This window comes from Anomalospiza imberbis, chromosome 6 (genome assembly GCF_031753505.1).
Source record: "Anomalospiza imberbis isolate Cuckoo-Finch-1a 21T00152 chromosome 6, ASM3175350v1, whole genome shotgun sequence".
NCBI lineage: Eukaryota > Metazoa > Chordata > Aves > Passeriformes > Viduidae > Anomalospiza > Anomalospiza imberbis.
Window position 1 is genome coordinate 38065276 of NC_089686.1, and position 14603 is coordinate 38079878.

The 14603-nt window shown below is 45.3% G+C and overlaps 1 protein-coding gene across 1 annotated transcript; it reads left to right on the plus strand.

The window, feature by feature from the left end:
• The first annotated feature begins 8836 nt into the window (after positions 1-8836).
• On the plus strand, positions 8837-14333 carry RHOV (ras homolog family member V). The gene is made up of 3 exons (XM_068193490.1): positions 8837-9234; positions 12620-12678; positions 12998-14333. Exons 1-3 carry the CDS (start codon positions 9039-9041, stop codon positions 13436-13438), a joined length of 696 nt encoding a protein of 231 aa, XP_068049591.1. The 5' UTR covers positions 8837-9038; the 3' UTR covers positions 13439-14333.
• The last annotated feature ends 270 nt before the right edge of the window (positions 14334-14603 follow it).

Consider the following 14603-nt stretch of genomic DNA (forward strand, 5'->3'; position numbering starts at 1 on the left):
GTGAGGGCGGCCCGGCTTGGTCCCGGCTCGGTCCCGGCGCTCCCGGCGCTCCCGTCCCCGGCACTGCCGTCCCTCCTGTCCCCGGGGCTCCTGTCCCCAGAGCTGGCCGGTCGGCCTGTGCCCTTGCTGCCAGGCCTTGGGCTCCGCGAGGTTTCTGCTCACTGCCGCGAATGCCGAAAGGCTTATGTTGAATTAAGAAAGGGCCCACTCGAATAAACAAAGTCAGCATTTTTATACGCCAGTAATAACCAGAAGTTCTCTAGGTGGGTTGTACGCTCTGGGTTTGTTGTCGAATATAACAAGATAGAACCATACCATGCGAACAAGGCTGCTTGGAAATAGCTGTAAACTTCTTGGAATGTAAATACATATTCATATAAAAATTCGTATATAAGTAATAGAAATGTGAATCTTAGTGTGCATAACAGGCAGAGACAGCCCCCTACCCCCCGTTTAGCTGGCACTGTAACAAAGCAGTGTCAGCTTTCTAACCTGTAACTCAGGTTTGAAGGTTTTCTTTCCCAATTGTCAGTGACACTGTCCTGTTGTGTGCAGCTACAGGCGCTAGAAATTACCTCATTAAGGCAGCAGCGTGCCCTACTAGAATCAGTCCTGGTTGCCAGAGCAATTCTACTGACTGCAACTAGGAATTATCTGGTTTAAAACACTCTGTTAAAACTCCTGTGTTGTGGCTCTCGTGTAGCATTAGGTGGCAAAATCCTGGCTTTATTGCTAAAATGATCATTGAGGCGCAGCATAAGGGAATCCAGCATAAGGGGGTCCTTACGCTGAACTATAACTCTGAACTATACTAGACTTGCTCTGCAAGTTTATCCCAGGTTTCTGTGTTGGACCCAGTTTTTGTGTCGCTAAACAGTATTTATAACCTGGAGTTTTCTTATATTCTGGTGTGCCAACAACTGTTATTTACAATTTTACCCTCTAGCTTAAAGTAGCAGAATTTATAACAATGGCATTAACAAAAAGACTAGTTTCTTACACAACCCTTTGGGTTTCATCCTATATAAAATGAATAGAGATGTAGATGTGTACACTAAGTTTGCTATACACCATACTGTGAGCATACTATATATTGCATATTAGATACAAGCTTCACTTTCTGGAAGCGGTGGAGAAATGTCTCTCAGGGTACAGGACAGCTTGCAACATGGAGGGATCCATTACAACACGCAAGACATCTTCCCAAACTTAGTTTGCACATCAGGTGGCAGTGAGGCACCACAAGCAGCAGTTGCATGCAGTTGGCTTCTCACAAACAAAGTTACACCTCCTTTTTCTCTGCTCTTACTGGACACCACACCCTCAAAAACTAGGACTGTGGTCTGCATCACTCAGCCTCAGGACTTCTCCCCAGGCTGAGCCAGACGTGCAGGTCCCACACTAGCTGGGTTCCTGGTGGCTCCCATGGCACGCCTCCACAGGGTCACCTCTGCCTGCTTTGCTAAAAACAGAACATGGCTTTTGCTGACCTAGCCTGCCTGCAAGCACCAGTCCCAGCCTCTGCTGTTTACCCTCTTTATGTGGCAGCTCTGAGCCAAAATAGCAAAACCACATTCTTTTGCTGTCTTATCATCCTGATCTTCATAAGCAGCAACTGTTCTCTTTCAGCATCTCAAAAGGCACAAACAAATTACATTAGGTTTAGGGTAATGAGGTAGGAAGGGACTTCTTGGACTATCAAATCCATTCTCCCACTCTTGTAGATACCACATCATATAGTCCTTTCTCTATTCCTGTCAAGCTCTGTCTGATAGTGTGGGTATTTTTTCCCCTGACTGCTCTAGCTCATACCTGTTCCAAACACTCCCATGATTTCGAGCTGTGATTTCCAGTCTAACATAAGCTGTGGCTAGTCTGAATCCTTTTGTTCTTGTTCAAACACTGACCTTTAGTATACAGGACATTATTGCACTTTCATTTCCTCTGCAAAAATCATCACCAATCATAGCCTTCATTTGGATGTACCAAATCCAGGGTTTATCAAACCAAGAAGTTCTTGACTTCTCTTAAAAAGAGGAGGTGATTAGTTCCTTGGAGCATCCTACAGTTCTCTACATTGCTTGCAGCTTCAGCTCACGTTCATGTCACAGGGGTGAGCATAGTTGACCCCTCATTTGAGATGAGGTCTCCCCGCCATTGTCTTCAGCAATGATGCTTCTACTTTTTCTCTTTGTAGTCATATTTTTAGCAGTAGAAAATGGAAGGGTTATTTGGTAAGGGGGAAATAAACTGTCTAGAAATATGTCTGGATATTAGGGTAAATTGACATTTGTGCACAAACTTCTTAGCATGCAGCTCTGTGGCTGTTTCCACTCAAAGCCTAGATCAGGCTGTATTTTATAAGTTGTTTTTTACTTGGTCAGGTCTAGAAATGGAAGAGATTTTTGTTCTCATTCTCGCAGATATTATTGTCTGTTAGGGCTAATACCTCATGAGAAACCTATGTCTGATTTTAATGTGGTTAAATTGGAAGCCAGATTTTCACCTTATTTGGAAATAAAACATCAGCCTAAAGCCAAGCCCACAAGCCTGCTCCATCCATCTGCAGTATCATCTGCTGTGATTATTTAATTTACAAACATGTGCAATAATTATATCCCAGTGCTACATTCACAGATTTGGTATTCTGAAAAGAAGGGAAGAGAAAGGGCTGCAGATGAAAGATTTATCAGCTCTTTGATTCACCAGGAATGTGTGGAGAATCAGATGATTACATTTTGTGTATAGCAGTGGTGTAAATCTATAAGAGGGACTCGTGCGAGAGAATTTAGGAGGTTTTAGTGATACGTTTGGACTGGAAACCTAAATCCTTGTCTTGCTTTGGTATGGCTGTGGTCACAGCAGCAATTTGCAGTAATTTTGACTTAAACAGTTAACATTTTCTCCAAGCTGTGGACACAGCTATCAACATCTAGATGTTGCATGGCATGTTATTCTCTTCAAATGCCTAGAGAAACAGGTAATTCTAGATAACTACACTGACAAACATATAATGTGTTCAAGGTTCAGACTCCCAGCAGATTAACCCTGTCTAAATCTAGGCTTCCTCAATGCTGTCATTCCTGGCTGCCCTGTCCAACCCCTGCTAGGTGCACAACAGTGTGTATATGATCGCAGAATGAGACAGTTCACTGCCCTGCAGCAGACAACTCTGTGATCCATGATCTAAACATAGATGCTAGTGCAGAGGAGAGGGCAGGAAGATGTGGTTGTGGAAAAAAAGTAAGGGCAGAATCTAGTGACACAATTGAAATTTGAATTAAACCCTACACTTCCTCACAAATTTCCACTACAGACAGTACTGATCATCACTCCACCTCACAGTATATAGAATATTCCTTCACAGTGATCAGCATAAAAATTATCCTAGATTCTTAAAAGCCATAGGCAAATAGGTGTAACTCCCTAAATGCACCAGCCTCCATAAGATACAAACAAAGGTTAAATATACTTCCAGGCTATGAGGCACCCCTGTGACTGCTTTGAGGAGAGCGCTGCAGATAGTTGTGTCCCTCACTCAATCAAGAGACTTTGTCCCAAGAGCTGGGACAGTGTTTCTGAGTGACCTTTAGAATGCTGTATACAAATTTAATGCAGTAAACAGAATTACAGTGGCTGTGTACCCTGGGTATCACAGTTACTCCTGAGGGCCTGAACTGGAATCTACACGACGAGCTATACAACAATTAGAATTTACTCTGGAAGAGATCAAAGCTCAAAATCTTGCTGGAGCCCGCCTCCTAACCATTAACCAACCTCCCAAGCTCTTCAAACCTTGTCAGAAACAGACTCCTGCAGACCAGTAAACACTGGGCGGAACTGTATCGTGCCCGAGCAGCAATTGCAGACGTGCAGACCACGGTTCCCCTGACACTTTGTTTTCCCACGAGTGAACTACCAATGACTATTGATGCTACATGTGCATTCCAGAGCAGGCTGCCCTTTGTAAACCCACCGAGTGCCCCCATAGAAACCCTACGGCTAACCCATCTGTCCTAGAGTGTGAAAAAAGCAGGATGGGAACATGCTTTTGCAGTGAGAAAACCTTTTTCCCATCACCAGCACCCTGTGGCTAATCCTTCAGTTTTGATCCTCAAGGGAGATCCATAAATGATAAGCCTGAGAACTGAAACTGATAACTTGGCAGAGACAGTGATCTTACAGCATTTTATGGTTTTCCGACCCCTCTTAAACCCAGCCCTTCACTGTTCAGTGTTAACTGCCTGCCTTTCCTTGTTTCACAGGGGGGATATGAACTTTATCACCTTTCTCTTGCTAATTCCCTCACCCATTCCTGTTAAACGTTAGCGCCTCATTTTGGTGTAAAGCGTTCGATTGAGTGACATAATTAAATTAAGCTCAGACCATTGTCTTCCAACCTGTCTTTAGTCTGAAATTTGCTGTTTCTCTTTCGGATTTAAAGAAAGTCTTTGAACGCCTTAAATTTTGCCTGTTCTTTCACATTCATCAATTGATGTATTAAAACATATACTTTCTCCAGCAGATGGCAACACACTTCTAAATTATTCACAGCATGTCTGAGAGGTTGGACTAGTTCCTAAGCAAGTCAGATCGGAGATGAAGTTGAGTTTGAGAAAGGGACTTAATGCAATACGGTGCTTGTCTTCCTTTAGAACGTTCAAGAAAATATTTTTGAATCTAGTGGCATTGTTATTTCATTTAAACTTATTATTATTTAATCTGAAAATGTAGTATAGTATTGTTGTTGTGGCTCATTGCCTCCACATTTAAGAAGAGTGACAGTGAACAGATGAACCAGAACCTCTCTGTGCATCTCCCAGGCATTGCCTTTATTTCCAAAGATCAATGAAGTAGTTCAGAGGCCAGGATAGTGGGAGCTGTATTCCAACATTGTTTCTGTCTCCTTTTTTTTTTTTTTTTTTTTCCCCAAAGGCGTTTCGAAAGCACACATCTCCAGTTCACACCAGAACTATCCATTAGCTGCTATAGAATTGTAAAGCATTTTTATTGCTGGAGACTCGGGAACTATGGAATTTCTATCAATCAAAATCTCTAATAAAGGAAAGTAAGTACTAGAATAATTCTTCCTTGGATTTATCCTGTCATATTTTTTCTAGGAATAGGTACAGCCTGATGTTTCACTGACTTGGTGTCGTGTCTGTTTCTGCCTCTGCGAAGTGGATAGAAAATGATACAAAGAAGCGTTTGACATCACTTCCTGAAGGTTACAGTAGCTAGACGAGACACACCTCAAGGGAAAACCAGGCTCCGGCTCTTGTCTTCAACCTTTTGTCTGTCACTCCTTTTAAGTGGTAATTACAGTTAGCTTGATTTTTCCCAGGGAGGAAGCACACTTAGGTGCATGACAAACACTGGGTGACTCAGAACTGATTGTGTCATTGCTTGCAATTACGAATTCGACCAGCTGGGCAGCGGCTGTACCTCGATTTCTTCAGTGTCTCTTGACATCACGGGATCCAGTTTGCTCTGGAACCTGCACTCCAGTTTAGCTCCCCTCTCAGTGTAGATCCCCACCCACGTGCCCTGTGTGTGATGGCATTGTCACCTGTTCTCACTGTGCCCCTGTTTCTCATTGTTTAGGTTTCTCTTGTGCAGCACTGTGAACAGACTCAGAAATGGGATCCCAGGGCACCATTTGCTAAGGAACCATGTGGCATATGCAGCCCACTTGTACAAATGCAGGTAACGCTGAAGGCTAGGTTTGCTCACTACCATGTTGGGAGGGGCTGATATTTTTTTTTCCTTTCCCTTGGTGAGAAGGGAGCCATGCTATTTTTAAAACTGCCACCTCCCATAACATGCAATGCTTTTTCTGAGGCAACATGAGTAATTTGCTACACTTTACAAAAATGAGAATGGCTTCCACTCTGAGTTTCAGACAAGACTGAGAAGCAGACTATCAGCCAAGGAGGCAGAATACAATGTTGTCAGAGGAACAGAATACAAGGTTGTTGGAGGTCAAGTATTGCTCAGGAGCCACTGAAAGTCAGGACCACTATCTGCTAAAAAGTCCAGTGTCACCATTTCCCCATATTATAACACTGCACTTCAGAATGGAAATTATATGGAATAGTTTGAGCTGATCTGTAGTTTCATCCCCACAAAAGACAAGCCTGTGTGTCCTCCTCATCCAAATTGGCTTATGTACTGTTCTTGACTTGGTCCATTGGTGGACATCTCCTGCCACAGCAGCAATGAGAAAAATTATTATAATTAATAGAAATGGGCAGAACAGGAAGTGTCTTCCTCTAAATAACCGGGTTTTTTAATAACAGGACTTTGTACAGATGCATAAAGTTTGTTTGGTGGTGACAGTCGCACACTGCCTGAATACAGAAATCTATTTCCACTGTAAATCACTTTAATGGAACAGCTTTTCTGTGCAGCCTAGATAGATAGTGCAGCCCAGCTGAGTAATGGTTAAACACTAACAGGACCTGAAATCTGTATTTGATCTGCCTGGAAAGAGTTTGATCTTCTGCACTTAGTTCCTGGTGGATAGGAATTCACATAATGAGAAATACCATCATAATTTGTACTAATTATAATTCCTGGGAGTGAGGCCAAATACAGCCTTGCAGACTGTGTATTTCCCACTGAGGCACAACTGATTTTGGCAGAGGAGCACGTCAGGCAAGCAGCATGCAATGGGGCTCTCCTAATGTACCTGCTACCTACATAGGCAGAGTAGAGAGTCCCCAGAGCTGTTGGTTCAGCAGCTCAGGGAATGGGACAGACTTTCACTGCAAAAAAGTCAGAACTGTGCAAAAAAGTCAGAACTGTGCAAAATATCTGACTGCTTCTTGCATTGTGAAACTAAATCTGCATCCACTGTTAGCTGTCAGGACCAAGGCAAGACCTGAGAAACTAATCCATGGGAGAGGCCCTGTTTGTTTGCTTAATCACTTTGTTTAAACATAGATTAAAAATCACTTAAGCTCATTGATAAATTGTGTGTCAACCAACGGTTGTCAGAAACTGCAGGGAAAAAGAAGCGTGGTCCCAGAAGGAAGAGATTTTATGTAAGGAATAAGAGAAAAAAGGAATAAGAGAAAAAGGGCTGGATGCTTGGAGTGGGGCAACAGTGTATCTTCTTAAGGAAGATACATTCCTAAGCAAACAGCAGATAGGGAACTTGAACTGTCAACTTCTCTTCATCTCTTGTCCCTGCCAACAGTGAACAATTTGGTGAATAATCCCTCATTTGCATTCATTTCTTCTGATTAAATGGAAATGTCATAGTTCACAGAAAGTCAGCTAGAGTCTGAAATGTACTGGAAAAGCTTTGTAAGGTCCTTGCTTGCTGTGCTGCCTATCCCAGCTGCAGTGTAGTGTGTCCTTGCTGGTCCCATTGGAGGCACTGCCACACCTCACACACTGCGGAGTATGGCCTGCCCCAGTGCATTCTGCCTTTTCTGGAGCAGTTCAGCTGTCACCTGGCTCTGAACTAGCACTGGAGAGCCTGGCACTGGAAAAAGCTAGTCTAATGCAAGCCAGTCCCTTGAGACAGCAGCCACTTGCTGTAGCAAGACTACCTGGTACATGTTTTAGCAGTCGCCTAGTTTCTAATACCATCCCATTTTTTGTAGTTGTAGAAATTTAAGGCTGTGCTGTGTGTAAAAACACATAAGGGGTTGATTAAAACAAACTACTAGAGAAAACTGCAGAGGGAAAGCCTTCTTGCATTTCCCAGGAAGCTTGTTAACTGTCTCCAAAGAGTGATTCAGTGGATATGGTTTGTCCACTGAACCTGAAGGGTTGCAGTGCTTATGACTTTCTGCCAACCACAGGGAAAAGCACTCTAGATTGTGCCTGACTTAAAGATTTCTTCTTAAGTTCAACATTAGTGTAGGTGGAACACCTTTGTATCTTCTCAGCACTGATGCAAACTACAGCAAGACAAACTCATGAACTGCTAATCAGCAGCTTGCTTGCAGCACAAACCTACCTAGTGCAGACAGATCTGCCTTGCTGAGAGGACTGTGAAGGACATCATGGTAACTAAATGAGTGTTGTTCATTGACAGCCTGAGTTTAGCTCCTCCATTAGGAAGCAGCTCCACATTCAAAGCTAACGTTGCAATATTGGGTATTGCAGGCATTAATACTTTCCCTCCAGTGTTTCCAATCACTTGGAGGTGCTACACTGGCGCACAATGATGGCTGAGATAGTGTGGCTGTATCTCTCCTTTTAAGTGGTGTGTTCCCACTCCTCTGTTTAGTCATACTTCTTTAGACGGTGAGCTCCTCAGGGCAGGGATGGAGCTGTCTTCTTAGCACAGTGTGCTGTGTGAGCTACCAGAGGTGAATATTAAAAACAGGCAGCAGACTGGGAACTCCTGCATTTGTTCATGCAGCTGGGAAAATACACTTTGTGGCTTTTGCCAGCAGGTAGCAACAGCTTGGCTGGGCCCCAGCAACCCAGTAATGGCAATCATGTAGTTAACAGATGTGATGACTTTTGGCCATTTGTTTTATATTGTCCTTCACAATATTGACCAGCACTGTTGGTTTTACTTCTGTCCTGATTTCATGACAGAAATCACAGATGCCCCAAATAGCACCGTGGAGCTGCTTCTTTCAAAAAGGAAGCAGGGGAGTCTTGATGGAGCGCGGCTTTCCCGTGTGTGCGCGGCTCAGAGCACGGCGTGGCAGCTGCCGAAATTCCGAGGGCAGGCGCAGCTCGGGGGGCATCGCGGGGGATGGGGGTGCAGCAGCGGGACCCTCGCTCGTGGGACGGCGGCGGGAAGAGGCGGCCGGGCCGGGCAGAGCAGGGCTGGGCCCGGCCACCTCCCGGCGGGGCGGGACAGGGCGGGACTAGGGAAATAGGAGCTGGTTTTGTGCGCAGGGTGGCAGGTGTAGCGATGAAGAGCGAAGCTCGGCGGGCTGGAGAGGGTGGCCCTGCACGGCAGCCCCGACAGCAGCCCGCTCTCAGGAGCATGGCAGTGGCCCCGCCGCGCCGCTCCCCACGCTAAGCCCTGTCGAGTCCGCCGTGCCACCGTCAGTGCCATTGCCATGCCTCCCCAGGAGCTCCTGGATTACGCGCCCGCCCTACGGAGACACAGCCCGCCCCGGGGCAGCGGCCCGGAGCTGGGAATCAAGTGCGTGCTGGTGGGCGATGGTGCCGTGGGCAAGACCAGCCTGGTGGTCAGCTACACAACCAACGGGTACCCCGACGAGTACCAGCCCACCGCCCTCGACACCTTCTCCGGTAGGTGCCCGCCCGGACTGCGCGGGGCATGGGGCCGGGAGGATCCAAGGGACGGCCGGGAGGATCCAAGGGACGGCCGGGAGGATCCATGGGGCGGCCGGGAGGATCCAGTCTGGAGCAGTGAAACCGCGGGACGCGGCGTCGGGAGGAGCGGGGTCCCGGGGCGGATGGAGGCGAGCGCTCCCGGGGCCCCAGGCTGCCCCGTTCGGGGGACACACAGCCCGAGGGGATTTCTGGAACTCGGACCGAGTCCCTCCGACGTTTTGTGAGGTTTAGCAGATGGAGGTCCTCCGTTCTGCAGCTGTGTCCAGCTGATTTACAAGTTCTATGAACTTGGGCAGCTTCCAGGTTTTGTGGTGTTGTCATGACTATATAGAAGGGGGCTTCTTTTTTATTGTTTGTGGTGGGTTTAGCTTCAGAAATAGCCTACAGTGTAACACTATGATTTTAGCTTCAACTGATACTCAGGAAAGCCATCCTTTTCCCTTCATGTCTGGTGAAGTTAGCATTGAACAGAGGTTGTCAAAAAGTTGATGAGCTTTATAAGTCTGGCTAGAATTGCAAGCTGATGAGCTCTCATTAGTTTCCACTTTTGTAAATGCTATCTTTGTTCTTCTTCTACACTCCTCTTCCTTTGGGCTCCAATTTCTAATATAAACCCCAGGAGAATACAAAGCCCTTTGAACGATTTCTTATCTTCATTTGATATGAAGAAACACAGCATTACTTGACAATTTAGATTAGTAGATTAGAGATGTGCTCAAGTCAGACCAGGAATGAGACATCTAATGTGTCATAGTCTTAGGGGTGCTTAGAGGGATTGTTTTGTTTTATTGTCCCCCCTCAGTTGTTCACTCTGAGAGCTGTTGATTTACCTTGACCTTCTCCAAGCTATTCCACTGTCATTTGAAGGAACTGGACTGGGAACACGCTGCTGTTCGTGGTCCAGAAGCCCTTTGTGAAAAGATGTAAGGAATCATGAGTCCTCCAAGGGAAAGATTACTGCTCTCTCTGCTCTCTTTGCATTAATGTATATGGATTAGACTAAGAGATTACTGTAATTATTAGACTGCACATTTTTGGAAGGGCAAATCCATAATAAAATGGTTCAGAAAGGTGAAGGCAAGTTGAGTGCAGAGACTCCCTGATTAACAGCAGGTAATCTGAAGATAGCTGCACACGGGTTTACTTCCAGTCTGGATGTCCCAGTACTGAGTCTGACTTCAGAGGTTCATAGGATTTGTAAGTGATAGAAATCAAAAACATTAAAAATGTGTCTTGTGAAGTTCACTTTCTGCTTATTGGGAGAAAATTGAAGAACAGACAAGTTTCTCTTCCCACTCCTACTCTTACCCTGGATAAGACTGAAGAAAGTCCTTTCCTGGAGTCAAATATTATGCTTCTGGATCCAGATCAGAAATTTCAACCACTTCTTCCAATTCCTTCCACTTTTGGGGAATACCTGCCATTGAAACAGCCGGCAGAACTCAGCAGTTTAAATGCTAACCTTATCCTGGTCATGGGACTGTGATGCCAATAACAAGATAGGAGAAGGTGTTGCATTATCAGGGAGATGTCTCCGGGACAGTGACCCAGCCACATACAGATGTAGTCTGGCTGCTACCTCTTGCCAGGTGTCACTGCCAGGTAGAGCAGCCTTGAGTGAAATGTGTACCTGGTGACCTTTCTCCACCAGGCTATCCTGTTCTGCCAGCCCCTTCGCTATTGTACCATGATCCATCCTCATCCTGAGGGTGTGGACCTTGTGAGGGCGGTATTTGGAGGGCTGTTGCAGAGTTGCTAACGTAGCTCAAGCTAGCAACAGATGGGATGAAACTTTGTGCAAACGCTGGAGCAGTAGGTAATATATGTGGTGAGTTTCTTGTGAAGATGGCAAGACATTTCAGAAATGCTAATTCCTTCTCTCGATGCACTTGTGAGACGAGAAAAGCAGATACTAGAAAGTCAAATGCCTGCTGCCTTGAAGATCAAGTCAGGATCTAGCAGGTTCTTTGATCAGGAACAGGTTTCTCTTCCTCCTCTGGGGCAAAGATATGGTAACAACCCAACTGTTTCCCAGTCACACGGAAGCAATGACTTTCAGCTACGCCGGAGGAGTGGCATTGTGGTGGACGCACCCACCCCTTCATTTTTCTTCCAGTCTTGGTCTCCCACCAAACTTCATCTTTTTGTCTGTGTCTCCCTTTTTTTTCCCCAGACTGCTTTCAGGGAGGAGTGCTCTCCTTCAAAAGATTATGTTAAACTCTCTTGTTTCTGTCATTTCTCACCTGATAAATTACTTCAAGAATCACTAACAATTGATCCTGTTTCTGGTTGGGAGATTTTCTGTTTGTTTGTGGGTTTTGGGGGGCTTTTTGGTTTGGTTTGGGTTTTTTTTGGTTTTTTTTTGGTTTGATTTTTTTTTTAACAAAAAGAAAAATAAAGCCTCCTTCCTGCACATAGCAGTGGAGTTTTGCTAACTCATGTCAAGTGCCAGCCATTGTCACCTTAGCCATGATGTCTCTATTCACCCAAGCTCAGCCCCATCCACCTTGTCAGGACTTTCAAGTGATTTCCAGCTCCACCACCCCTTTTCCCCTCTTCTCAGTTCCTAGCCTAATCTCTGTGGTGTCTATGCACTTAAACATCTAACAGTTTCATTCCTGATTGTCATCAGAGGTCCTGCCAGCCCTCAGTCTGAGTCAGCTGATACCACATGAAGGCGTACTGTGATTAGGGAGTGAAATGGGAGCAAACCTTAATGTGTAACTCAGCAGTTTTTCAGTGTGTGGATAGTCTCTGAAAGGGATTTCACTCATCACTGTTTCCTTAATAGCTTCTTCATTACAAAGGTGGGTTTTTCCTTAGCTAGGACCCTCATGTAACATTTTTTTAAGGCCAAATTTCTGGTCTGGATGGGAAAAATCTCCAATAGCTTGTTTGACAGAGACTGATTTGATTTTGCTTGGCCAAAAAGATAGGAGCAAGTTGCCGAAGTTCTCTGGTTTTATTCTTATCTTTTTTCTTGGGGTGTAGAAGAAGAACAAGTGGTTCTCAGGGAACTGTTTGGCTAAGGGCTCTTCTTGTCTAGAGGAACAGCTGTCCAGTAACATGGAACTATTCTTTCAAAATTATGGAGACGAGCACAAAACACCTGAAAGCTATAAAAAACAGGTCTGCTGCAGTTCTCTTAATGTTTCCAGTGCAAGCTTCAACAGTCTTAGTGAGGTTTGGGAGGATGCTCAGCTAGGAGGAGATGTGAGTGACTTCAGTGAGTCTGTTCAGCAGGATATGAACCAAAATGCTCAGGAAAAGCCAGTATGAGTGTGCATGTGCATGCTGGCCAGCTGCTTTAGACTCATCCTTTATTCTCCTTCTGCTGCAGTGCAGGTCCTCGTGGATGGAGCCCCAGTCCGAATTCAGCTGTGGGACACTGCTGGACAGGTAAGCTCTATCAAAGCAGCTGTCAACTCTGGATCTGTGGGACAGGAATTCTTTTCAGGCTTTGAGGAAGGAGGTATTTAACTGGGAAGAAAGGAAATGTACTGGTCCAGCCATTTGCTGGTATGGCAGTCACAGACAAGTGAATGACAGATGTCCTCAACTCTGAAACTTGTGTCTGAAATGTGGCATGGCCACAAAGTCAGTACAATGCCCTGCCTCTGTTGCTATGCTAGTTAACTTGCAGAAAAGCTTCTGCAGCATCACAGTGTTAGAAGAGCAGTCCAGTGAAGATTTTTTTTTCCCCCTCCCTTTTCTACAGGAGGACTTTGACTGTTTGCGCTCTCTTTGTTACCCTGACACCGACGTCTTCCTTGTCTGCTTCAGTGTGGTAAACCCAAGCTCCTTCCAAAACATTACAGAGAAGTGGATCCCTGAGATACGAACTCACAACCCCCGGGCGCCAGTGCTGCTAGTGGGGACACAGGCTGACTTGCGGGACGATGTCAATGTCCTCATCAGCCTGGATCGCTACCATGTGAAGCCTGTGCCCCGGCCTCAGGCAGAAGGTCTAGCTGACAAAATCCGGGCTGAAGCTTATCTGGAATGCTCAGCACTGACCCAGAAGAACCTTAAAGAAGTTTTTGACATGGCCATTGTCAGCGGTGTTGAGCACAAGGCACGTCAGGAAAAGAAGATGACTGCCAAAGGCATCAAGACTCTCTCTAAGTGCCGGTGGAAGAAGTTCTTTTGCTTTGTCTGAAGCTGCTTTGAGGGAGGGGAAAAGAAACACCCAATGCCAGTATTGGTTCTGCACCTTCTTGGAGTGACTGCTCCTATGGCCCCAGCAAGGAGGGTATGATAAGCTGCTGGGCTTGGAAACCTGTCTCTTGCTGGGTACAGTATCAGATGCCAAGGAGATATGAACTAGATTTCCATCATGCTGAGATGTGGAATGGTCCAGGCAGCTGTAATACCTGCTGGACATGTCTGTAGTGTCCCAGACTAATGGGAGCCTTTAGTACATCAAGACTCAGTACCCCAGAACAGGCAGGTTCCTTACATTGTTCAGAATGACCAGTTTCCTGGTTGAAGCTCACATACTTTCAGAGTTCTGATGCACATAATAAACATGAGGGACTTCTGAGATCAGCCTGTGTTTTGGCTGATTTACAGGCGTGGCAGAGAATAGGGCAGGGGCAGTTACATGCAACTGCAATGTGGTCAGGCATGGGGTGCAAAGTTTGTAACATGAGACTTGGGTTCCCCTTCTGATTCCATTTTCCAAAATAGGTAGAATTCACTTGGCTGTGAAAAAGCAGTACTCTTTCTTAAAGGCCCTGTACTGGGAGTACTCTTGAGAAGTTATTCCCTAAATAATGGCCATTAGCAGGCTGAAGAGAAAATGCCCTGGGAGCTACAGTAATACTTTGAGCAAAACCTTCTTTGAGAGGACTCTCTAGTCCACTGGGTGCAAGTGTTACAGTCCTATCCTAACAGGCAGTTGTGGACTTGGAGACCAACTTTGAAAGGCCCTTTGTGTGTGTGGTGTTTCGAAAGAAAAAAGAGGAGAGGAAGAGTGAGGTGTGGCTCTGTCTAGCAGAGAAAAAACTGTGTCAGCAAAGGGTTTATAACATTACCAAGGGATCAAATATAGATGGAGAGAGAAGGAAGAAAAGGAAGCAAATTGAAAGGAGAAAGATGGAATGAAGAAAGGTAGATGGAGAAGGAAAAAATAATGAATGTAGTTAAATTAAAGATGTGATTTTACTTAGTTGAGATGCTAATATGCAGGATAACCTTTAGGGACCTGAAAGTTTTACTAGTGATATGAATTTCAAAGTAATATTGTCCATACATTCAGTTCTGAATCAAAAAGAGGGAGTTGTAGTAAGAGTTTCTCTTCATTAGTAAAAGCCTCCATTTCA